Source organism: Poecile atricapillus, chromosome 7 (genome assembly GCF_030490865.1).
Source record: "Poecile atricapillus isolate bPoeAtr1 chromosome 7, bPoeAtr1.hap1, whole genome shotgun sequence".
NCBI lineage: Eukaryota > Metazoa > Chordata > Aves > Passeriformes > Paridae > Poecile > Poecile atricapillus.
This window is the reverse complement of record NC_081255.1, coordinates 28,863,609-28,890,606: the sequence shown is the minus strand read 5'-3', so window position 1 is coordinate 28,890,606 and position 26,998 is coordinate 28,863,609. Positions and strand designations below refer to the sequence as shown.

The 26,998-nt window shown below is 41.7% G+C and overlaps 1 protein-coding gene across 3 annotated transcripts in view; it reads left to right on the top strand.

Annotated features, from left to right (window-relative positions):
- The window catches only part of LRP8 (LDL receptor related protein 8), a 175,380-nt gene that overhangs the window by 109,192 nt on the left and 39,190 nt on the right, over positions 1-26,998 (top strand). For all 3 annotated transcript variants that reach the window (XM_058842712.1, XM_058842711.1, XM_058842713.1), the window contains one exon: positions 23,880-24,008. In XM_058842712.1, coding sequence (XP_058698695.1) covers positions 23,880-24,008 — 129 coding nt within the window. The remainder of the gene's footprint in view (positions 1-23,879; positions 24,009-26,998) is intronic.

Below are 26,998 nucleotides of genomic sequence, written 5' to 3'. Positions count from 1 at the left end.
GGGAATTGAATACAGGGATGTTAATGCCAGATGTACAGGTGTGCATTTTAACAACACTCCAACTGCACCAACTGGCTACAGCCAGCATGAAATACAGCACTGTCCCCCTGGCACTGTCTCTGCTGGGCCTTTGGGAGCACTGCTGAATTGCAGCAGCTGAGGACCCCATCTGTAAAGCAAATATAGGACAAGGTACTGGATGTGGAAATACTTCTAGAGCCACAGGATTCTCCCAGAGGCACAAAAGTGGCAGTCTCATTTTCCAGGTGCCCAGACTGGTTTGCAGGGCTACCAATGAAAGCTTTGATTTGCCAATGTGATCAAATTTATTGAGACAGAATAAAATGAAAACAGCCATGATCATCTCTCCATGAAGTCCTGGAATAATTTAAGACAGAGGTTCATAATTTGGACCTTAGGGAATCATCTAGTTCAATTCCTTGCTCAAACCCTGTCCTTATGTCTGACCACCCCTATTAATGGAAAAAATCTCTTTATCTTGACAGACTTTCCTTTGTTGTAGCATGTGTCTGTCACCTCCCATCCTGTCACTGTACACCTCTGAGGACAGTCTGGCTCCATCTTCACTATTCCCTTCCATCTTGGAGTTGAAGGCAGCAATGAGAGCTTCCTTTAACCTTCTCTTCTTCAGCCAAACAAGTGCTGGTCTGTCAATCTCTCCTTATTTGGAGTCTCTCATTTCAGATTATTTTGTCAGATAATTGGCGATGATGCAATTCTGTAAACAGGATACAGGTTTGTTCATTCACCCTTGTCAAAGTTATATCACATCCAAAATATAACTTGAACATTAATTCATTTCTCTGTTTTTAAGATGCCACTTAGCTTCCAGGTCTGTTTTGCAGAGGGTTCCAGACTCCTGAGAACTCCTTTTCCATGGGAGTGTTTAACAGTAGAGATGGATAAGACTTTGTGAGTTCTGTCAGCAGACCTGTAGTTCCCTGGGCATGGTGGCTCACAGTCCCTTTTATTCTAAGTGTACTGATTCTTCACAAATGGACTTTTACCCCTGCTTGAACCATCCCATCTCAGCCCACTGCTTCCCAAACAATCCACAAACAATGCCTGGGGTGCCTCCAGGTGTGTCCTGACTGAGCAGCCCTAAGCCAACCTCAGTATCTCAAAGGATCCTCAGGGACTAACACGAGAAGTCTTTGACAGAGTAAGGAATCAAATCCAGTTTTTCTGGTGTCCTGTTCCTTTTCTTGAAGCGTGAAATTATTCTTTTCACATCAAAGGAAATTCAGCAAACTCAAAGACGAGCGGTTTATCCCCAGTAGTGGGATAACTTTGTCTGTGGCTCATGGGCAGTGAATTACATCTCCTTTTTGATGATGATTACATGGCTTTGGTGATCTCAGCATTTTACTTACCTAAAGAAGTAAATTAATTTAGGATTTGTAATGATTATGCTGCAATTCTACCGATGCTGAAAAGTTTTTAAGTAATACCTATACAAAATGTGTTTTTCCTTTATGGGAATGTGTTTAGAGCTTAAGTCTCAGTGGTGACCTTTGCAGAGGGCTGACCAAGTTCTGTAGGAAAACCAACTGAAAAAACCTATGTCTGTTCTGATGTTTGTATTGTTCTGTTCTTGAGCAGTGTTATCTTGTGAGGGAGTCACTTTTCCATGTAGCATTCTCTGCTTGGACATTTGCAGTGTTTCCATCCCCCAGATCAATTTTGAGCTTTCACTTGTCGTTAATGGCTACAAAGTTTAAACACCAACATTTTAACACTTCCCTATTGGTCTAATGCATTCATGCAGTTTATAGACAGGAGTCGTCATAAAAGAGTTGGATGCTGCCTTTTTATGGCTACAATTAATCTTGCTGTTATTTCAATAGGAGAGAATAGCTGGGAAATGAAAATTGAGAGTGTGAAGCTCTTGTATGTGTAATTATTTAACATGCTATAAATATTGAACTACTAAAAGTGTAAAAGGTTTTCAGAAATCTCAAGTGGCTCCTCATTGCTTAGCGCTTTTGTTTTTTCCATTATCTTGCTACTTGCTTTCTGAAATTCAGATTACCTGATTTTTATATTTATCCTTTTGTTTGTTTGTTGAGGGAAGGATGCAGGAATCACAGTTGTTTTTCTGTATTATGGCTGATGTGAAAAGGAAGTAATTTCTGGGAATCAAAGGCAAAACATAATTTTCAAATTGAAATGTTTTAACTGAACGAAGTAGTATTGCAGTGCAAGAGCACAGACAACAAACCTTTTCTCCTTTTTTAAATGGGTGAATTATGGTGTGAGGAAAATAAGTGAATATCAAATTACTTTATCTTAATGTTAATGACATTGAAATAATGTATTTAGTATTTATGTAATTTAGTATCATAATGAATTGTATGTTGAAGCTGTGTTTCCTTCTTCTACCACCTTTTCTTGAATGGGTATTTTTCCTCTCTTTCTGCATTCCTGCATTGTAGGATCCTGTTTTCATTCACTCCCACTGAAATCTTTTGCAGTTTTAATAAGGGTCTCATGACACTTCATCCTGCTTCCTTTAGGATTAGGATCATGATTAAGACTGGTTTAATATGCAGTCTCTGCATGCTTTGGTAGGTAATTTCTGTAATTTAAGCCTTGCACTGGAGCTTTTTAATACCTGCAATGCTTTCAGTGAGACTGTGCTCTGGGGTGAGGGTCACAGCCAGCACTGCCTGCACGTGTGAGAGTGGTGTGGATCCTCCCTGTGCCTTTGCCTGTGCACTGAGCCTTAACCAAGGCTTGGCTTTAGCAGTAGCTCCAGCCTCCTTTCTAGGGACACTGTGTTCATGACTATATTTGAAGTGACACATTTCAGCTCACCCTTTTTGTCTTGTACTTTAACCTGCTACACACATGATGAATCCTTTGCATGAAAATGCAGAGAACTGAGTAGTTTCATTAGAGCACACGTGGGGCTTGTGCCAGTTCTTGCACCTTTTTTCTGGTCTGTGCTCCTCATCTTACCCTGTCACTGGAGCTCTCTAAGCTGTATGAGACTGTGATTCTCTGTTTTGGCAGAGGTTGCAAACATAACCACACTTCTCTTTTTTTCCTGTACAGGGATTAACATGAGTACCATGCTTAATAATTAATTTAATTTCTAGCCACTGTGTGTGCATTTATGTGTTTAAAATGATATGTATGTATTGAGAAATGCACATAGACACACAGAAAAGAACAATTGGTCATTCAAGTTTTGTTCCAAGTATATCAGCCCCATGTGGAGTATGACTGAGAAATAGCAATTAACATACTGAATTCTACTGGAATTTGCATTGCTGCTTCACCATTCCTGTCTTTAGACATGTTGCAAGTGTCAAACTTAGAGCTGAGTTGTGAGAACCAGCAGGGATATTTGTAATGAAGTTAAGGTGTAGGTGGTGAGGGAAAGTCTTTTCTTCCCAGCCACGGGTCTACACATCAGTGTTCTTGTGCAACAGCCCGAACACATTCAATTAAAATTGCCATTTAAGCTGCCTATTCCATCCTCTAAAAAAGAAAACAGGTGGGGGTTTCTTTGTATGTATATAAAAGATGAAATGTTCACTCCGAGATAAGAAACACAATTATTTAATAGCACCAGAGCCTTTTCAGAGATACTTTCTTTCACACATAAAAGAGTGAGGACATACTAAAATTTATTAAATCTATGCTTGTCTACTGAATCCTTTTTTTTTTCCCCTGCTTTCTTCATATCCTCTTGGTTCCTTTGAGCAACACTTCATTTCTCCATACCTTTAAAACCTCAGAAGAGTGGTCACTTTATCATGGAAAAAAAGAGCATCTCCCCTTGGTATGACCTATGTGCAGCAGTGTTGTCACTGTGGCCATGCAGGTGCTGCCAGGGATGGTTTGGGATGGCCTCTGTGAGGCTGCTGGGACACTGCACTCCGTTTTTTCCTTTGTGGTATGAAGTTTTGGGAAGTCCTGAATGCTGTTTATTTTATTCAGTCCTTTGACAGAACAGAGAGGAGATACTGTCCTGACAGATACATGGTGAAATACCAGTGTTACTCCACCCTCAGGCAAGCTTTTAATTTTAATTTTAAAAGTACAGACTTCCGGAAGCAGGAAAAAGTGTTTTACAGTGAATTTTGGCAGTGTCCTGGAGACCTGTATAATTTTTCTTTCTATGATTTTATCACTCATCTTGGCAGGTTTCATTATGTTTGCTCATCGAGGGACCTTTTGTGCCTTTATTTTCCCTCGTGACAAGGAGCACTTTTGCGACCATAATCTCTTTTACAAATAACTCTCATCTCAGTGCTGCTCAACTCCTTCATCCTTTGTACAGTTTTGTCCCCCTAGCGTTCTGTGCAGCTTTTTCCTCCCTGTTTCGATTGGAGAGCAAGAGAGAGAGAGAAAGTGAGCCTGGGAGGGAGGAAAATGAAGGAGCAGCTGCTGATGGGAGGCTCGGAGCCCCCCTTGGGGCTGTGCTGAGAGCTCGGGCAGGGCCCGTGTGGCTGTGCAGGATCAGGAGCCCCCCGGGTGGTTCCTGAGCGTTCCCTTTTCCCAGGGATGGCCTTGCTCCTTGGTTAGCCAGGGATGAAAGGCAAGGAGCCACAGGAGAACCCCTCGCTCTGCTCTCATTTGTGCTGGAGCATCTGCACAAGTGGAGCTGCCTGCACTCCCTGATCTCCCCTGAAGTGTTTGCTGGTGTTTGTGCCTGTCCTGGGCTGGCATCGACAGCAGAGCGCCCGCTGTGCTGACAAAACACCAGGGAAAAGGCGATGCCTACTCCAGTAACAGCCTGGCAATTCCAGTTCTGGACTCTTCCCTAGGACCCTGACACCTCCAACCTTGTTTTAATGATATTCCAGCTTTTCAGAGGAGGAACTGAAAAGTTTTTCTGCTTATCAATTACCTGTAAGTTCTACTGTTTAATTTTTAAAAATTGATTGCTGGCATGCTTGGAAACAGCATCTTAAACAGGTTGCTTCAGTTGAAAATCACTGGGAAGAAATCAAGATAAAAAGCTATTGGTAAGATTTTCTAATCTCTTCGATTTCCCAGAGTACATCAAGCTTTTGTATAGTGTATGTAAAATGAAAAAACCACCCTGTAATAGGAGATTTAATTAAATGAATCTGTGAGGGAAAATTAAAGTGGGCTTTGGAAGAGCTAATTCAAATACCTCAACTATTGTATCTCTAGTCAGATACAATGTTTTGGTTTTTACAAAGAAAAGCCTGTCCACGCTTCTAGTAGGGCTTTTGATTATTTTAATCAATGGTTTCTTTCCAGCTTGCACAATATGTTTACTTCTAAGAAACAGCAATGCTGTGGAAGATCACAATAGAACAATCTATGTTTTTTCTCATAATTAAAGTTCTATTCTGTTTCCATAATTACCTGCTATCTGATATGAAACCTGGAGAAATGGTTCCTGATTCATTATATTCAAGCCAGACAATGAACTAAACAGCTTTTAAGGGATTAAAGAAACATTGTCACCCTTAAAATCACATTTTTACGTTCCTTTTTGGCACATAACTACTCTACTACAAGCCTATTCTGAATTGTTCTTCTGTCCGATAACCACCAAGCACTTAAACCACCAACTTAAATCATGATTTGTAATTTTAGCACCAAGAGGTGCTTCAGAAAAGTGGAACCAACACAGGTCCTCTAATAGCAGTCCCAGTTTCCCTTGTAATTAAGTAATTGTGTTTGCAGTGTAATTAAGCAATTGTGTTTGCAGCGGGGCATTGCTGAAGCCAGTGGGGTTCTGCCCAGGCTGTGCAGCCACCTTCTGGCACAGAGCTTATGGCTGTGCTGAGGTTTTGGGGGCTGGCAGAGGGATTTGGTATCAGAACAGACTCGAGAGAAGCAAGAAGAGCAATGAAACTGAAGAATAGCAGGAGGAGTGGAACAGACATTACTGTGAGGTCAGAGGGGTCCCTCATCTGACACCGGGTGTGGCTTGAGTGTTACCGAGATTTGTATTTTTGTATTAACATAGTTACTGTACATTGGGCAAAAGCAGCCTCTGAAGGTGGATTTGAAGAAGAGTGTGACCAGGAAATATGGGAGGATGCCCTGTGCAAAGGGCAGGGTGAGCAGCAGTTCAGGTAGGAGGGCAAGGGGAAGGGCTGGGAGAAGCAGGAGTCTGGTGCCAGTGGTGGAGCACGCCTGGTTCTGCCCTCTGTGCTGAGGCAATGGTAGGAAATGCAGTGTGTGGTTCTCAGGGGACTTGCAGGACATGTTGCCATAAAGTCCTGGAGCTGCAGGTCTGGCAGTCAAGAACCCTGTGTTTGTTTTGGCTCTGCTGCTGCCCTGTGGTGGGGCCATGGGTGACTGAAGTGCTTAAAAGCATCACTATCTGCAAAAGAAGTGGGGTCATTTTGTCAAGGCTGCTGCTGTGTTGTCTTAACTGGGTGGTTGGAGTATGTCTGATTATATTCCTCTTTGAAAGATACCAGCTAACAATAGGGCTATGAATTGTGATTGGATTTCTCCATTGATTTAAAAGCTTTTAACTGTGGTACTCTTGTTGGTCTAATTTCTTGAAAGGATTTTTTGTTAACTGAGTAAAAGTTGAGCACATGGGACATTTTGACTTAATCCCTTACTTAAATTTTTCATCCCCAACTCTTCAGTAAGATACTTCCTTAAGTCACTGTTTTCCAAGAAATATAGGTAAGGAGTAAAGCCTAGATGTTCACAAGTACACCAGGAAATATCTACAGGATCCAGACTGAGACTTCTGAAGGAGATTGTCAGTGTTTAAATGCACCCTTTGGGATGCTTCAGTGTAGGCAGCAGCTTCCAAGGTAAATGTTGTTAATTATTGGATTCTAGGAAGCAATTCCTTTTGCAGACTCTCCTTCTGTAGTGCTGGATGGGAAGGGGGCATCTGGCCATGTCTGTGCTTTGCTAACATGTGTACATGCATCAGTAGCTCAATGAAAGCAGTGAGGTGAACAGGCTCTGACAAAAACTGAGCTTAAGCAACTTCTTCAAAACCATCCTTGTGAATGTTTTTTTTTTTTTAAAGTGGGAGTTTTGAATCTGTGTAGCCTTTAGGCATAGATCATCTCTCCCATATGTGCTCTCAGATTTTGCCTCTTGCTGTTGTACTGCCTGCTGTAGCTGGATTTTACTGTCCTGAAATTTAAAGGTCACTGTTGTTACTTTCAGCTGATGTTGGACTGGGAGCATGGATTTTTTGGTTGTTGAGAAGTCAGCCCATCACTGCAGAATGATGTTGTCTCAGTAGCAGTGATGCTCCATTGCTTAGTGTATCTTGAGCTATTCCTTGTTATGTTTTGTGGGCTGGAAATCTTGACTGAGGAAGTTTAAAGAGAAGTATTTTGGCAGAAGTGTGTATCAGGATTATGGAGAAAATTGAGAATTTTCATTGTTCTTTTTTTTCCTTCCTTTCATTGTTATACTGTGTGGGTGTAAACATTATACCTTGTTTTACTTGAAATGCAGAATTGTCCTTTGAAATGGTACTTGGAATGGAAACCAGAAGAAGTAACAGATCTAAACTGCTGGTGGCCTCAGATTGGTGGTAGCCTGAATTCTGGGCACAGTAATGCACAAGATTTCTGTTTATTTAACAGTGGCCTTTGCATTGTGCTTGTGCATAACAACTCCTATCCGCCCCTCTGAGTTCAGCTTTAGTTTCCACAGAGTACTGAGCAAGGAATTTCCATGTGTTTCTCTTTTCTTTATGAGATTGGAGCCCATGATAGTCTCAGCATAAGGTATGAAACATTTACTATTGTTTTTGAAGGTTGATTTTAGGAGGCAGTCTGTGATGTGACTGCATTTAGTAACATAAATGGAAGTCCTTTTCTTTTTGTATATATTTAAGAAGCTACGAGGAGTTAGTCATGGTGAGTTCTAAATACCGGGGAGACAACCACTGTGAAAACATTGCAAAAGGAAGTAGCTTGAAGCTATAGAACAATGTTTAGAAAGGGCCAATATAAACTAAATAAAAATATAATCCCTGTTATACATAATAAATGAAGAAGAAAACCCTAAAATTATGTAAAAGAATTAAAAGAAAAACATGTCTGGGAGTCAGGTTCCTGCAAAAAGTGTATTCAATGACTGTGCAAAATCAGGGAGGAACTTCAGAGTTGTGGGGTCAGTTCTTAACTTTACATAGCCTAACAACAATTTTGCATATTCTTCTCCTTCACTTGGATTTTTTTCATTCATCTCCTATGGTTTTGGTTTGGAAAAACCAGTGTTTTTTTCCAGAGTGTAAAGCAGCTGCCACTGGAAGCTGTCATGTTACTTATGTTCCAGAAGGAGTGAATGTGTCCCTATCTGCTCATCAAATATTTTGAGAACAAGGGCTGATGTTTCTGGCTTTCAAGACACATTTTCTCTCCTCCTTAGCCAAATGAAAAAATTTTGTAGTTCAAACCCACATATGTGCTGACTGACTTCCTCTGTACTATAATTACTTAAGCACTTTCCCAAACTCTAGAGATCTTGAGAGATCAAAACTGGCTGGATGGAGAGAGTGGAGAGGTTTGAGAGGGGAAGGAGGAACAGTAGCCTCGAGAGTGATGTTTCAGTGCATGGTTAAGGCAGCCAAGGATGACACATGCCAGTGCACACGACCACAGATGCAGAAATCTGTCTTTAAAAATACAATTACTACATGTGGAGCTCCAGCATATTTTGTAGAGTGCAGAGTTTTTCAGCTAAAACTGGACCGACACAGCAGAGAGACTGAGCTGACCAAGTCATGTTGTTCTGTTGATTGAAAATCAGCAAGAGCACCACATGTCCTCTTCTGTAACAGGCTAACAGAATGAGTTTGCTTTTCTGTATAACCTGTGTCACTGAGACTGGGTGCATGCTGGAGTCTGGATGCTGAGGTGATTTACAGGCTGGATTGAATATTCTGTGTGGCCCCACAGTGTTATCTGTATTGAAAATGTAATCAAGTAATACTTTGAACATTTTTATGAGCACACTTCTCTAGGCATAGTCAATCAGGATATCAGGGTTTTTTCAAAGATGAGGAAAGGAGTATTCTATTTTGCTGATTTCACATGGCTACTGTTATTTTGGATTGTGGTTTTTGTTGGTTTTGATTTTTTGAACCTAACAGAATTAAGCACTCTTTAGGTATCCAGACATTCTTCATACTTCAGTTGATTTTTAGGGGTGATGCAAGAGAATATTTTCTTCACATGCTGAAGGTTATATTGGTTCAGCTCAGCCTCTGTATTAATTCCAGCTGGGGATCATGAGAAATGTGTGTTGCTCTGGGACTGAACTGTAATTGTGACACGGATCAAAATCTCTGCCAGGCTGTTCTTTCCCTCTCCTAAAGCAGATTAGCAGCCTGGCATCTGTTTTCTTTAGGGAAGATGGCAGAGATGCCCAGAGAGCAGAGGAGCTGCTTCACAGCTGCCCTTTGTGCCTTCAGTGGAAGTGCCTGTGCTTGCCAGTTGTGCCATGTCCCTGATGTTGGCGGGCAGGGCTGGTGGCTTCTGGTGCTCCTGGCTTTGGTGTGGAGCAGGGCTGGGCCGGTGCTTTGGGTCTTGAGGCAAAGCTCTTCAATCTGCCAGACCCTTTCCCCATCAGCTCCACGTGTCTTCACTCCTGAAGTTGCCAGTTGGGAAAGACCCACATAAAGACAGCTCTGTCTCATTGTCAGAGAAGGTTTGGGAAAGGTTGGGCACTCTGAGTACAGTTATTTAAAGTTCTGACATCAGAATCCCTCAAGTCTTAGGTAGCTGTGTAGGAAATTATAGCTGACCTGCATAGGAAATGAGGTGTACTTTCAACCTGAATGTCATAAAAATTACTTTATCTAGACCAAGTGCAATCTTACCTGCTATACAGGTGACAGAACTTGGTCTCAGAGATCTATTCTGCTTCTTTTAGTTATGGTAGGTTGGAAAGAAAGTCCTCCTGCTGAAAGCATTAAAAAATCATGTACCAGCCCTCAAGAACCACATTATGCTGTATTTCTGTGAGCTTTTCTCCTGCTTGCTCTGTGGGTGTGATTCCTGCAAAGTTCAATCACTGAGTTAGCAAATACTTCAGGAGCACCAGAACTTCTGAGTTAGATTTCTCTTCCATTCCTGACTCCTGTTCATTTATGTCCTGGGCTTGATTGACTCTTTGGTGCATAAGAGAGTAAGAATTCCAATTAAAAGTTTCCCCAGTTTCTTTGTGCATGGATTGTCATCCAGTACAGGCAGGGCTTTTGATGCAGCCTTTTCTTCTGGCAGAGTATTCTGCCCTGCCATGTATTTTCACTGAAGATATAAAAATTCCCCTCAAGATATATCATCTTTTTGTTGTTTTATTCAGTTTGGCCACTACATTTGGTTATGAGGACAGAGAAGCATTTTCTTGTGGGGGACTCATTAATTGTACGTGGAAACTTTGTTTCTGTAGGAAATTAGTGTAAGAATCCATAATACTGAGAGTTGAAACTATTACAGTTTAGGTACAAGGGGGAGTTAGGTAATAAATTCATTGAATAAGGAAAGCCAGAAACAAGCATGAGAATTTTGTGGCCAGGTGTAGGAAGGTGTCTTGGTTTGAAAGACAGACGACTGCTAGGGAAGGCAGGAACCTCCCTTGGAATGAAAATGTAATGCCCCCTCCCTCCAAATTATTTTAATTTTGAAATCAAGGGGCTCTCAGGCAGAGATCTGGGGATAGGAATAACAGTTCTTTACTAGTGTGTAACAATAACTACAGCATTAACAACAAAACAGAACCAGGGAGCCCGTGACAGCCTTCTCAGCCGAGATGGGAAGGGATGGAGGAGAGGCTTTGCCTCACAAACCCCTCGGGCAGTCAGTCCCGGTGCTCCTGCAGGCTCTGAGGAACACTCAGCTGGAACAGCAGGGATGAGCTGAGAGCCCAGCCCGGGGGATGAGCTGGATCAGCAGCTCTGTGGTGGTGCCTGGCACTGGCACTGCCCAGCAGGACAGGGGTGTGAGGCACACAGAGGAAGGAGAAGGAGAAGAAAAAACAGCAGCCCCATCTGGGTTATAGTGAATTCCTTTCCCCAAGCACCAACAGCTCCGTGTGCAGCTCTGAAGCCGAAAAAGCGATCCCCGGCTGCCCCTGCCCTCCCTTTCCTGCCCCCTTCCCCCGGGCCCGGCCGAACTCTGTCTTCTCAAGCACCCAGTAAGTACCAGCAATCCCCGCAACTAATGGGGAAAATTCCATAGGTGAGAAGGAACAAAAGGAAGGACACCTTACCTAATAAAAGGATTGTAAGGAATTCTTCAGCTGTATGTAAAACATCCATATAGTGTGATCCTGGTCAATGAGACTGGAAGTTAAGCTGCAGTGGCAGAAACTGAGTAAATACTGAAAGTATTTCTAATTTCTGTTCAGAAAGAAGAGGAAGAAGTTGCATTTGCACATTTAATGACATGCCTGCTACTCAATAGTAGCTATTAAAGGTTTGACTTTTAAAGCAAAGTGACAAACTCATTGAGGGACACAGTCAGTTTTCTGATCTGTATTTCTGTTTTTATTAGAACTTGCATTACTGTTTTTTGCAGATGTTGGAACACTGGTGGAAGCTTCAGTAAGCTAGTAAAAGCTGTATTTTTAGGGTGGTTTAAAAGGTTAAACAGCACAGTACAGAACCTGCTGTAGAAGGTCTGCAGCCCAAACCTGGAGTTCCTCACAGCTACAACAATAACAATTCAGCTCCAAAGCTGTGTGTGCTGAACTGGCTGTTGTTAGTTTTGGACAAAACCACAGAGAGCCTGATAATGGAACATAACACATCAAGATTTAAAAAAAAATTAAAAAGTAAAAAAAAAATCCGTGTCAACATGTTAGGGAAAACAAGAGCTGTGTCACTTCTCAGTGGTTCTTGATTGAATCATGACCTCGTTAATAAGATACTGTGAATGTTAATAAGCTACTGTGTGTATTTTGTGATATGTGATTTGACTTAAACTACATTTTTCTAACCTTTATGTTTACAACATAATTAGAGGTCGTGCTAAGCAAGTTGAAGAGCAGGTGGTTGAGAGGTGGTAAAAGACATGGGCAGCTGCTATAAAGTGGAAAGGTTATTAGACAAGGGGCTGTGAACAACCTTACAAGGCTCACATGATTGGAGTTGAAAAATAAACCTTATTAGAAGGGTATTTGCTATTTGATTTATTGAAGAGAGGGTTGACAGTTGCCTTTATCAATTTACACCTGTCTCTTTGGTTTTATCACACAATTGTTTCTTTAGCTTAGCAAGAATCAGCCTGATCCAGGAAACTAGATAAGAGAAACACAGATAAGACACAGCTCTTAACAGTAGTGGCAAATAAAGTGGACTCACTTGGACAGAACTCCTTACTGACTGAAGTCTTTAAATCAAAATAGGTACCTGGCTTAAAGAGATGCTGTTGTTTAAACGAGGTGTTGATGTAGAAAGTCAGCCTTTGCTGTGCAAGCATTTAACAGTCCTCAGGCTTTTTAACCTTGGGAGGATCTCTCAGCTGCTGCACATACAGCAGTGATGCTCACAGTTTGTAGGTGAAGGTATTTGGCCCAGCTGCTGCAAGGCACAGCAAGCTCTGACAATGGAAGAAACTCCCCCTCCGAATCATGGAATACTCCATCCAAATCACTGGGAAGGAATTTTCAAGGCAAAAATTGTGTTGTTCAATTAAGGGAACTCCACAGGTGGGGGAGAACCACTCTCCTTTCTTCTCCCCAACCATGGATCATTATTTGAAGGTCACAGAATCACAGATGTGTCAGGGTTGGAGATCATCCAGTCCAATGCCACTGCCGAGGCAGGGGCACCTGGAGGAGGTGACACAGGAACATGGCCAGGTGGGTTGGGAATGTTTCCAGAGAGGGAAACTCTACAACCTCCCCAGGCAGCTGTTCCAGTGCTATGCCACCCTCAGCATAAAGAAGTTTTGGAAAATGTTTCCAGAGAAAGTCATAGGTATCAAGAAATACTTTTTTTCTGTTCTGTGATCCTTGGAGATGTGTTTTCTCAGCACATGGAAACCAGGAGAAATCTCTGAGAGGTGCCAGGTCACATGGATGGCAAATATAATTGGGGAGATTTTGCACATTGTAGTAGCTCATCACTTGATTTGTGATTGATGGCAGAGTTTTCATGGAATTAATGAGTAGAATGTTAACGAGTAAAAGTTACCCACTATACATTTATGTAAGACTATATTATATATACTATCTATATCTAATATATATATACTTCTTTTCATCTCTGATGTGCACAGAATATGCCCAGAGATAACGAGACACTGTGTTTTAGGTGGAGGAAGCTGTTTTGGCATGTTTTGCTGCTGAGCCCCGTTTGAAGTCGTTTGCAGCCTTTCAGGATTGGGAAGCGACAGTCGCGTTCCAGCAGCCTCTGTTGTCTGAACAAGCTCTGGCTCCTTCCCTTCTGATCAAAAGCACTTAGTGAAAGGTGCAGCTTGGATCCTTTAAAGCATCTCATTATGGGTTATATTTAGAAGTGTGAAGAATATATTATTAATTACAAGGATGCTCCAAAGCAAAGAAGCTGTTTTATCCATGCCCTTGATGAACAGAAAAGTTCCTGTGCTGAAGGAAGGTTATGCAATTAACAGTATATTCATTAGGAGTTCATCAGATAGCAAACTATGCTTATCTTCAGGATGGAATATCTGACAATTTCCTAGTTACTGCCTAAGTGATAAGGAAGAGCGAGAGACAGGAACTGCCAGTTCCTGATATATAAATTTTTATAAATTTCCTGATTATATAAATTTTACTGCCAGTAAAATTTATATAATACAGTTTACATATCTGTTACATGCTAGCTTTATATATATAAAATATTTTACATCTCAATTTACAGGCCAAATATTCTCTTGCTGCCTTGCTAGAAAGAATTGGAGGTAGAAGTTGGCCCCGCATATTTCTTGGTTGCTAAATGAGCACAGTGTATGGACACTGTGAGGATCATTACAGGTTTTTTGTTCTCTTTTATTCCCACAAAACCCCTCTTACTGGCGTAGCTGTCCACTGGGTTCATCCAATATAATTCTGGATGTTTGCTTTGACCTGCTCAGTACTCTCAAATTCAGTCTGTGCACTGGGGCTGTGAAACAAAGTCACCTTTGCAGAGGAATTTCTCTAACTTAAGGGATTTTTGTCATTATTTGCAGTACTTGCAAAATACAATAATTTTTCTGTCATCAAATTCAGTCTGGCGTCTGGTAATTGATTTTTGCTAATTGCATGATATAGATGAATTTTTTTTAAACTGTGCTTTAAAACCTAATTTTGAGTTGAGCATTAATTTGCTTCCAAAGAAGTGGAGAAGTCAAGTGCCTAAATATGCCAGAATATGTATGAAATGAGCTGCCATCTGGAATTTGTTTCTGGATTTGCTGTAATAGAAATGGAGCACTCTGGGATGCATATTCTGGGGTATTCTAGAAATTAATATATAGGAGGAAAAATAGATAAATCTGTCCTGGTGCTGTGCTTAGCTGCTTGTTTAAGAATATGACAAGTGACCAAGGTGATAATGTCTGGTAGGCTTGGACTAGGTGAGATACTGCCAGTGGAGAGAATTAATTATTTTAGAAACTAATTTTTTAAACAGTTCAGGGTCACAGTGCCAACAATTTGAAGAGAGCCTAGAAAACTCTGTCACTTTTATCTATAAACCAAAGCCAGTCAAATAACATTTGATTCAATAAAAAGTAAATTTGTCCCTTATCTAAAAGTATCTGTGCAGAAATTGTTCCAAGATGCTTTCAAACTGCTGAGTTACAAATCCATGCAGGGAGAGATGATTGATTTATTGTGTGCTGCAATCTGGAGTATTTTATCACTGAATCCTTAGTGAAGAAAGTTGATGTTGTTAAAGCTGCAATGTATTTAGACCCAAAGCCTAGGAATAAAGCAGGAAGCATTATTGGATCAGTACAGATCAGGAGAATGTGTTTTTCCCCGTGTTTCTGTGGAGATCAGCTCTTTCCACGGTCTCTGCCAACTCAGACTAGGAGGGCTGGGCTTTGGACCGAGGGTGGGCTCTGGTGTGCCCGTGGGATGCCCAGGGAATTGGGGAATTGGGGATCAGCACAGGGCTGACACCTGAACGGGGACAGAAGACTGGAAATGAGTCCCACTTTGGGGGGAAGGCTGGGGCTGTTCCCCAGCGCTGCCACTTGGCGGCCGAGGGCTCTGTTCAGCATTTCCATGTGTCACCTCTGGGACTGCGTGAGAAAGTTTCGGTTGTTTGAAAATCTGTTTGCCCACAAGGCTCCGGAATTACTGATCTCGGGCGGGGAACAAGTTTTCCTTTCACAAGCTGCATTTCTCGGGGTTAATTAGCTGACTTCCATTCAAGCCCAGCTTGTGTCGCTGTAACCTCCTGACTCCCCTTTTTCCCAGAGCATGGCTGTGTTTGAACTCCGCTGATTCCCGGCTACTTTGCTACCAGTCTGTGCTGCTTCAGCTCTTACCCTCGGGTGCTTGATTCTCCTAAGGCTTGCCTGAATCAGAACTGCCTTAAAAGCATCACGCATCACTAATCAACGGGGAACACAGTGGATCATGATAGATTTTTAAAGGTTGTTTGTAGCCAGACTTAGTTTTTCAGGGTAGGCATCCCTGGAAAAAAGCAGGGGTGGAGGATGTGTGTGGAGAAATGGAGCTCATCTCTCAACCATGTCAAAGATTGGAGTTCCATTTTGATTTCTGGGGTATAGGAAAGGCAAACCACCCCCCGCTCCCTTTTTTTTAAATTCTTTTTCTCTTTTCTCCCCTGACCGCCCCCATTACTTTTAATACAGAAGGGAAGGGAAGGCTGAGCTACATTGCAGCTGGCAATGTGTACATGGATTGACAGGGTAATTATCAGTGTAGACAGTGGTGGGATGGGAGCTTTGGCAGGACAATGTTGTACATCACTCTCTTTCAAACTGGCTCTAGAAACAATAGAGTTTAAGGAAGATTTTATGTTCAGGGTACAAAAAAGCAGAGTGTTTTTCCTGACCGTCTTAAACAAAGTCATGTCATTGTTGGATTTTTTTTTTTAAGTTTTTCTTTTGATTGAGCATGAAAAATGCCTCTCACAAAAGGGAATATTTAATAGTTTTTCTATTAGAAAACTATCTCTAAAGAAAATTTTGAGTCCTGGGTTTTGCTGGCAGGTCTGGGTGTTTGCTAACTACCAAAGTCAACTGTCAATTTATTATGAAACTGTTAGAGATCAGCAGTGCACGTTGCTGCTTTACTTCTGCCAGGAACAGGTTCTTCCTCAGCTGTTCTGGTTTCTTACTTTGATGTCTAGGATTTTCCCTGTGGTTTTTATTAGTTCTTCTTGCCTCTGTGCCAAGCTAAGGGCAACAACTGATCCTTGAGATGAGAGAAACCATCAATGAAGAGAAAATAAAATGTTAAGTAGTACGAAGGGATCTGAAGAAATCTGATGTGGAAACTCAGGTTTTCAGTAGCCAGAATAATGTCTTAAAGACGTAACTCCTCTTGAAGGCAAGTTCTGCTCTGCTTTAGAGGAGCAGAGAGAAAGGCAAAGAGGGTCTGGTGGCTTCACAAGGAAGGGACCATGTTAGGGTTTTAAACAGCTCTCCATTATTAGTCCAGAGCAAATTATGGATTTTCCTCTTCCATCAAGAAGACATGTAAAGAGCCAAAGTTGGTAGAAACATGGGGGAAAGTAGGCAGATGGCCTCCAACTTGAGTTTATCAAAATCCCCTTTTTGTTCCCCTAGACAATGAGGGCTGTGCTTCACTGTCATTAAGCAGGGCTGTCACTACAGGGCTGTATTCATTTCTTCTCTGGATTAGTCTGAGTAAATGTTTCTCGTGACCATATGGCTGTGGTGTCAGGAAAGATGAGAAACTGGCATTCCGAGGTGGCACATGGCTCCTGGGCTCTCCCATGGCTGCACACTGTGCAGTAATGCTTTACTCAGCTGGAACTGGACTGCACCAGCCTCATCCTGTTGTCCATATTTCTGCCTTGCCCCGTGGGGTCAGGTCACACCACAAGTGAGCTGTGGTCATGGTTATTGTGTATGTTGGTGTTGTCCAGAATCTGCAGAAAATGGTAGCAAGAATTGGAATCCCAGGGTTATCCTGTGTCTCATTCAAGTTTATTAAAGGATTCGTGCACCCCTGATCAAAGCAATGCCTCGAGGCTTTTAACGTCAGAGCCATCAGGGCACTGCTGGTCATACACAGAGGGCTGGGTGGAGCAGAAAGGCCAAGGCAAGCCAAGGACTGGCCTTGAGGGATTGCTGACAATATCTGTGGAACTGTTCAGTTTCCCCTGGAAAGGCAGCTTTTGTCTCAAGGTGCTTGGGCATAAAAGCTGCTTTAGGGAATGAACTTTTGCAATGAATTCTCATGTGTGCAGTGGTGGGTAGGGAAATGTAGTTTGTTCAGGAGCAGGAAGCCCTCTCTGTATCATTTCTGCATCTTTCTTGTGCCTAATAACCTGTCATGGTCTCTTAGAAACTGGTTTGTCTGTGCACAGCCAGACTTGACAGTGGGGGAATGTCACAGTGTATTCTACAGACACCAGTTTAAAAAACACTGTTGTTTTGCAAGCACTAGATGATTAAAAAAAAATGGAATTTAATGAGGATCAGCAGCCTATACCCTCACTGTTGTTAAACATCTATCTTCGTAAATTCTGAAATTTCAGAAGTATCACCATGAGAAACAGTTTAAAGGCCATTAAAAACTTTTCTGATTCCTACTGAAAGTATGACAATTTTCCTGCAGTTTGAGACCAAGAAGGATCATGTAATCATCCAGTCTGACCTCCTGTTTACCATGAGCCAGTGACCTAGACTTGGATTTACCCTAAACAAGCCAACTGACCTGAATTTAAGGGCTTTATTTCTCAGCAGCAGGGCCTTTTGGGCCCCTCAGGTAAAGAACAAAAGTGCCATTGGAACAGTATCTGGAGAAGCTCTCAGATGAATTAGGTGAGATGTGCTCAGATGATCACAGCAAAAGAGCATTTGCTGTGTTTACCGGAATACAAAATCAGCTGAAGTCCTGCCAGTCAGACTGAGGGAAGGAAATGCTTTTTGTAGCCAAGTTTGATGGTAGTTTCGATTTTTGAAGTGGAATGAATAAGACACAGCAATCAGTAATCAAAGATGAAACGGTGCACTGGAAGCCCAAGAGTAGGAGTCCTTTCTGTGCAGCTTGCTGTCCTGGGCTGTGACAGTATTCAGGGTTCCAAGTGTGCCAGGAGAGCTCTGAACCTGGGATTCTTCCTGACCCATGCAGGTGGCTCACATTGTGAGACATGGAGCTTAGCTAAAACCTGATGCCATTTGTGTTTGCAGCCTGCTGTAGAGAGCTCTTATCACCTTGCACTCTGCTCAAATACAGTTTATATTACCTGTTAAAACGATTGGCACGATAGCAGAGAATCATTTTCTTACTTGAGGTTGTTTGTAGTGTCTGTGCTTTTGGAACACCCTTTTCTATAAAAGTTACATCACCGTTATTCTGACAGTTAGTCTCTGTTTCAGTAATTAGGATTAATCCTGGGATTTTGAATTCCTGATTATTTCACTCTGATGTCAGAGGTGGTAATCACCAATGTGCTAATCTGCACAAAAGCAAGCTACCTATCTCAAGCTGAACCCCACGTGTGCTAAGCTTATTTTCTCCCTCCAGTTTCAAGGTAGAGGAGTTGGAGACTCATTAAAGACTCTTGATACATGGTGTTGTAAAGGAGCCCTTCCTATGAGCACACAAGAACAGAGTTAAGTGCTATACTATGCAGTGCAATGGAGGGAAATCTGTGCAAATCCTCTTCTGTAACCCTGGGAACTTCTGAGCATAAGTCATCATCAAACAAATCACACTACTGAATCTATTTATCAGGTGTATCAGTTGTTAATGCTGTTCCTGACATTTCACAGTATAGTTCCTTAGTCGCCTTTCCTAGTCTGTTTTTTGAGTTGCTTAATTTATGTCAGAAGTTTAAAGGCTATTAAGTTAATAATAAGTTCATTATCCTTTTGTGCAGGAAGAATAGATTTTTCACTATTTCTGTGCCTTTACATGGTGCCACAAAGGTTATGGCATATCAGCCTGTACTTACACACCACAAATGTAGAGTCAGGTAGCATTAGTTCAAGCTCCCAGTCCCTGGGAATTGGTGTCAGCGTGCCCCAGTTTGACCAGAACGGAGTTTCCTGTGGGAGCAGATGGATGGGGTGGCTGCTTCTGTCAACAAAGGCGTCATTGGTGGTGGGTTGGTCTCATTCCAAGTCTCACTGCTGTAATCTTAATTCATTTAAGCCACTAATCATGACATTTGTTTTGGCCTGGGCTGCTTTCAACTGATATTGTAGAGCTGCCTGTATTTTCTCAGACATTTCAAGTATATGTGTAATACAGATATGGTGAGCACCCCAAGTACTGCTGCTGGATGAGTTGCATTGGGTTTTGGAAAGTTGCAAGTTCATGTAAGTCTTGCTATCCCAGCAGGCTGATGCTTGTAGTGTGTTGCTTTACATGACAGAAGGGGAGTTCAGTGCAGCTCCTAACCTTTAGTGGGAACAATTCTTTGATTAGCATTCCCCATGGTTCTGTCTCTGTGTGTTGCTGATGCACAGATCCAAACTCAAGCACCCAGCAAAAGCTGTGGGTTCAGGGGAGTCCCTGAGTGCTCCCAGTGCTCTGTGCACCAGGGCCAAAGAAACTCCCAGGACATGGGAATCATCCACCGTGGATGTTGCTGTCCCCACACAAACACTTAGGATGTAAGGTGTCACAGGGAAGGCATCAGGGAGATCAAGTATAACAAATATGATATAAAACACTTTATAGACTCACACCAGAATCTGATGTGTCTGGAAGGGTTGAGTAAACTGAAACAGCAGTGACCTGTCCTGAGCTGCAGAGTGAACTGGTGGTGAATGGGGTAGAGGCCAGTGTTCCTGACATCCACCCACAGCTGGGAGAAGGGGCAAGGGAAGGAAAGTACCAGTCAGACACACCTTCAGCTGTGACAATATTTTAAGTCATGATGGATTTTAAACTGTGTTTCTTAATGCACCTTAAATACTTCAATGGGAAACTTTGAGTTGTAAGTCAGTGGTGAGTGTAGATTGAGATATACATTCATATACACACATATATATGAAGAACTATATATGTAAACTTGTAACAGATTTTTTTTCTGAATCACAAATCTTCAGTGATTGGGAACTCTGAGTTCTGAATTTTCCTAAGCAATCTCTGCCTGTCAGCTCCCCTCCTCTCTGCAGAACAGTTGCTCATTTACCAGTTTGGCTGGTTTTGCCTGGAAACAAACTGGATTCTAGTCCTGTACTTGGGCAGGTATGTGGTAGTTTGACATTGACTGGTATTTGGGGAAAGAAACTAAAACCACTGTAAGGTATGAACACTTATTTTGTTCTTGGTACATCTCTGAGGCAGTTCTGCCAGCTGTGACAAAAGAAGATTTAAGGGCAATGTTTGAGGAGTGGAGGTCCTCATTAAAAAATATTCCTTTAAATAAAGGAAAAGCTGACAACTAAACAATTGCTGGGGGAAAGAGGGAGGTAGGAATTTTAAGTTCCATAATAAAAGTAGCGGAAATATTTGTGGGAACAGTTCACTGGCATGGCAGAAAATAATTAAACCATTTTAGTACTGAGTTTTCTCTGTTGGAGAAAAAATAAGTTTTGGGTTGAAGCTTGTGAAGAACCTGCTGGTTCCTGGAAAACCACAAGGGGCAATCTAGAGAGGATGGGAAGATATTTCAGCAGAGATAGAGGAGCCGTTCAGACCTGTAAGATGACGTATTTCCACAAAGGGCATTCTTTTCACTCTGCTGATGAAAAGTCTTGTGGGTTTCCCACCAGTAGAAGCTGCTTAATTGCATTTTGTGTATGCTCTTAGAATACCTGTTTGGTGAGAACCTGACAAATGGTCTTCTGAAAGTAAATCAATTTTGTTTTCTTGGGCTTTCTTGAATATACATGATGTCCGGAGCCTGAAAAGCACAGCAGTGGCACAAGAGGAAGCAAACAGTGGGGCGCCAGTTAGGCTCTATGGTTCTCTGAAAGACTTTGTAGCCTCCTATAAAGAGAAAGAAGAATGTGCCATTGGCGGTAGTGAGTAAATGGAACCTTCTTGTCTTCTTTGCTCTTGTCTCCTTATAAATAAACCATTGTTGTCCATCCTTGGCATTTGCAGTTCATTGTGATAAATTGGTCTTGATGTGTCTGACATTTCAACCAAGTCTTTTAATTGTGCTTTTCTGAAAAGGCAGATCTAGCTATAACTCGCATTGGTCCAGAATGCATCCAGGGTAAGAGCTCTCACCATCACACACAGCACTAACCCTTTCCTTTCTGGCTGCACAAAGAGGGAAGGAGGAAGTAAAACATTTTGGTCACGTCAGCCCAAGAGGCCTGGGTTTGTGTAAGCCATGCACAGAAACAGAAATGTTAAGTCTGGGCTGCAGTTGCTGAAAGCCTCCCTGATAGTGTGGGCAACAACATGGGTTCCACTTTTATCTGCAGCCTCTTGAAGGAGAGGGGAGGAAAACACTCAACTTGCTGGAAATGCAGGTGTGTTTTCACCAAAGTTTTGCTTTGAGTTTTGTGCAAGATCCCCTCTCTGTTACCTGCCAGTGGTTACAAGTCATTGGCTTCCATGCAACGGTTGCTTGGGTGCAGAAACCACTGGAACGGAGAGATTTGATGAACTGTGACCAACAGCAGCTTCTCTTGCTGCATCCCTGAAAGTTCAAGCTTTGATTTACATATTTTAATGTCTGTAATTATTCTGCCAGGAAGATGATTAACATATCAACTATTTCCATAAATAGGAGCCTTCTGTTCATACCTTTCCAAACCCTTCAGCTTCCCAAAGCTATTAAGCACCTGCCCACAGCAGCCAAGCAAAAGTAATGCCCACACTTTAAATTGTGGCCAATAAGTAACCTTTTTGCTGGTTAATGATCCAGCTGTGTGATGATAGCATTTTAAGATTATATTTCACCTTTTTTAAAACCAGGTGTGTGGAACATGTTCTCACCTGTCTTAACCCACTTGGTTCTCAATGGAGAATTACAGTGAGGATGAAAGACCTGCTCCTACTTGGCATCTAAACCAATTCTCCTTTCCATCACAATTGCCAAGAAGAGCTAGAACAATTTTTGGGGGATATGGACAAATAACCTGATTAACGAAGGTCTCAGTGACATTTTTGGTATTCCAGTTTCCCCAGTATGCCAGTCCAATCCAGACATTTCTGCAGTTGGGCAGTACAAAAACTTGTGGCTTGGAGGGACAGGGACACAGGACCTGTCCTGAGTTGGCAGATACACTGATCCTGTGGGGTCTTGCTGGGGAGCCTTTCCAATGCTTTTTGTTACTGATTTGCTGGAAAAATGATCCCAAAGCCTAAGTAAGGATCCCATTTTTCCTCCTCCCTGTAATCATGCAACATTCATAAGTGTTATTTAGGTATGCAGTGAGCAAATTTCAACAGAAATGCTGTCATGCCTCAGGGTTATAAAACTTCATTACATCTGTTATTAACTGTCTGTCTGTGGCAGGACCTAATTTTTCTTGATGTATTGGTTGCCCACAGCTTCTCGAAACTGTTCCTTATAACACTTCAAGGCGCTAAGACAGAGAAATCCAGGGATTAAATGGCACTGCTCTCCAAGTGGCTGATTGATGCTTTGGGGCTATAAGATGCCCTTTCACAGCCTCCTTGTGTAGGTGGAAGGGGAGATATGATTTCCATCCTCTCTCGCTCAGCACTCGGGAAGCTGATTGACTTTGTGTAAATACCTTTACCAGAACAGGGTAATGTGAAGGTTTTCATTTAGAATTTAGGTTTCCCCCTGCTCAGTAGACCTGCAGCCATACACAGCATTATTATCATTAATACCAATGGAAGAACTATTTGAATATATGTAATTTTTTGAAGAGAGAAATTGGTCTGTTTAATAAGCAAATCCTGCCAAACTGGATGATGATTCCAGAATGCTAAACAATTGTTTTAATTGTGGAACATTTTGCATTTCAGCAGCCTTGTCACAATAAATGTAGATCTGTTGCTCTTTACACTAGTATGAAAAAAAAAAAAAAAGGAATTTTAGCAATGCAAACTAGTTATGAGAGAATGAGTTTCACAGCTTACTTGGTTCCAGATAAATCTGGCAGATTCTTTTTCATAGTTGTGTTCTTGCCTGTACTGGGGTTTTTGCTTCTGCAGGTGCTCCTGTGTCTCCATGTCTGACATCACAGTTGCCTTCAATTTACACAGTTACAGCTCAATTTGTTAAATATCTGCAAGTTCCTGCTTGTCCTTGCTGCTTTTTATCCTCAGCTTTGCTGACCACAATCTGCCCAGATCATTTACGTTTAGGAATTGCCTTGCCAAGCATAGACTGAAATGAGGGAATTTGTTTTTCCTGGTGGTTTGTGCAGAGGTGCTGTGCTGTGTGCAGGGGGCAATGACAGAACAGCTCCAGCTCAGTGTGTTGGGCAGGGAGGCAGAGCTGGTGCTGCACTGAGCATCCCCCCCTGTAACCATCCGCAAGTTCTCAGCTGGAATCCCTGTTGGTCTGTTGAAACAATTTTCTCAGTTCATTTTGGTTGAGTTAAGCTCAAAACTAAGAGTGAGGGGTGGTGTTTGTTTTATTTGCATGCTCCTGGAAGGGGCTGGCTGGGACAGGCACAGGCTGGAGGGACAGGAAGGGCCTTGTTCCCTGATAGAAGAGGCAGCAGGTTGACATGGGGTTTCATTCCAATATGTCTCAGGATCAAGGTATTCAAAGCAAAAGCAACTTTAACAGCATAAACAGTGTTAGAAATATTTAGAAATATGTTTAATTTCTGTTTTTTTCTTTGTTTTTTTTCTTCCAGCCAAACAAGTGTGTCCATCTGAAAAAATTAGCTGTGGAGACTTAAGCAACAAGTGCATCCCGTTGTCCTGGAGATGTGATGGGCAGAAGGATTGTGAAAGTGGAATTGATGAGGCTGGTTGCACTCCTGGTGAGTTAATACAAATGCAACATCTCCATTTAAGACTATAAAAGTCCTGGAGTGACTGTTACAAATTGCATGGAAAGGGATGACTTTTCCTGCCAACAAATTTATTCACTCTTCTTTGCAGTGCTAAGTGGTGACTTTTAGAAACAGAGAGGAAAGAAGCATTCTTTTCAGCATTCAGTTGGGACTGGCTGGAGAATGCATGAACTCCATGAAGAATTAGGTATTATTATTAGGGTTAACACCCAGGTGATATGGAAAGGACTTAAATAAGGTTCAAACCTTCCTTTGTGGTAGCTCAGCAGGTTCCTGCTGTGTCCTTGTCCCTGCAGGGTGGGGACAGACTCAGGCTGGCTTCTGCTGGGATAGAATAGATAGTCCTGGACATTGACAGCTTGTTGGTCTCACTGGACAGGGAGAGAATGATGTACTCTGTACCCATAACTGTTTCAAATTCAGTCCCTAAATGGCCACTGCCTTTCGTTAGGCCTTTCTGTGCTGAATGAAAGAGCCCTTTAACAACAGTGTTTCCAGTCTGTGAAAACTCCTACATTGTGTGATCAAACCATTTCTCAGGCTGCATTTTTGATAGACCAAATATTTTAGGTCTTTATGCTTCTTGATGTCAAATATTCTCTTTTGAATCAATACTTGACTCATTCTTGTGGCTCCCTTTGATATTCCAGTTGGTTTTCCAACTTTCTTTTTACACAGACCAGCAGAATTAAGGGAACATCAATCTTGACAGTCTCTGCAGAAGTAAAATCACCTTTCTAATACTGTTCTTATTAAATTCTTTCTATGCAAATGATTCCAGGCTTTTAAGATGCTCTCTAAGTTCTGTGTATTCACTCATCCCTCAATATTCCTACTGTTGCATGTGCTATCAGCAAAGTTATTTTTACTTCCAGGTTACTGGTAAAAGGGTTGAATGAATACATTCAAGCACAAACTGAAATTTCTTCATTTGAAAATTGGATTTTGGGGTCTAATTCCCACCCAGTTCAAAGTCCACATTATATCTTTTCTTTGGAGCTGTATAACAAAATATGTTTTACATAAACATTTTGTGGCTCTGAGTGAAGTGCTGTGGATGAATTTATTTCTTTGAGTCAGCTTTATCAAACAAAACATTGTCAAAGCTTTTACTTTGTGAGCAACTTGTTCCACTATTTAGCTCTCTTTCTGAAAGTATTTTTTTCTTAGTCGTTTTTTTCTTTTTCCTTTTATTTTTCCTTTTTTCCATGTGAAACTCTTAAGTGTTTTCTCTTTATCTTGTACATTTTTTTCTTTGAATGGGAGACTTGAATTAGAAACAAATTCAGAAGATAATTGTAACTGCTGTTTTCCTGATATGAGTTAGTGAAATTAGAACAATTTTACACTGGTGGCTGCCTCCCCTGATTTAATGCTGCTGCTCACACCAGTGGGAATGGTCTCATGGAGTCTTTTAGTTATAATAAAAATCTACTTGAAATTGCTTTGAACTTTTTATTTTCAAAGCCTTAGGTAACCCCCAAAATGAATGTCAATATGTTCTGAATGCCACATCATTTCAGCATAATGATGCTATTAATGGATTTGGAAATAGCTGAGTGTTTCTGCTCTGGATGTTTCAGCATCTCTACTCTTAGCTTCCAGTTTTAGTGCATGAGCAGGTTCTTAAAAAAGGAAACTTAATCCAAAGACAAATTACCAAATTTTGATGGTTTTTAGGTAACTGGTGAGAAATGAATCAGTAGCTTTCAACTGATTTCTAATGACTGAGCGTTGTTCCCACACACTGGAAATCTCTGCTGAGTCTGGCTGTGGGATGGGCATGAGAACCAGGGGAAAGGCATTGACAGGTGAACTTGGAGTGTCCTGGGAGGGTGCAAACATCAAAAGCTTTCAGTCCTAAGATCTCAACTCAGCATCTTTCAGAGGTCAAAACTCCCTTTGAGAAGGAAGCAGGAGGCACTGCTGAATGGCTGTAGTGAGAGCACTTTCATGGAGGTTGCCTGTCAAATGAAGGTCTTTTCCTCTTGGATGAGAACAATTGCGTGAGCTGTTTCAACAGAGAGCTTGTGGAGGATTGATAGCTCTCCTGTCTCTTACCCAAATCTGATAAACCTCACTAAGCCTATCCACTGATACTCTGTTAACATTCCCATTTCTTCCCTGGTTAGAATCCTTCTTTCTCTGTCTCTTCTTATCTCAGCAGCACACAGTATCCTGACCACTTCAGACCTCTTCTTCTCTTTGTTTTGTTAATTTAACCTCTGCATTCAGGTTTTTATTCTCATTTTATAAGAAGCTTCAGCACTGCCTGTCACCCGTAGCCCTTTGGAGCACAGCACCCTGTCACAGAGGCTGCACTTCTCACAGAGCTGACCAACTTGCTGGATAAATGTTTGGAAGGGGATTTATTTGTGCTCAGAGTAATTTCTGTGGTGAGAGCCTGCATGTGCAATAAACAAGTGGATGATGACTTGAAGATGATGTGAGTGAGGGCATCCAGAAGAAAAACCCCTAAGCTCTTTCTAAATTCATGTTAATAAAGCTATTACTACAACCTCATGTGACACTTCAAAAATATTTTAAGTGTGTATACTCTTGCTTTTTGATAGGAATAACTGTCTCTTGGATTTATAATGCTTCATGAGGACTCAGTATGGAATTTATGAACCTTATTTATGCCTGCATTTCTGCATTGGTAGTTTGTACCAGTAACAAGATTGTGCTGGTATCTAGGAGCAAAGCTTGGCTGTGCTGAGGCTGTGCAAGAACCTGTCCCTGTGTCAGAATGTTCACAGCCCAAGTTCAGGGAGGTTCTCCTGCAGGAGGGGACAGTAATGATTATAGTATAGAATCATCCAAAACTGTAGGAACAGTGTAGGTGTATTATGGTTCTTCCTCCTCCAGCAATTTCCTTTCCAGCTACTGCTCTGAACCTTGTAATTCTTGATTTTTCCTCTAAGAATGATATCATTGCTTTTTTAATCCAAGTGAAA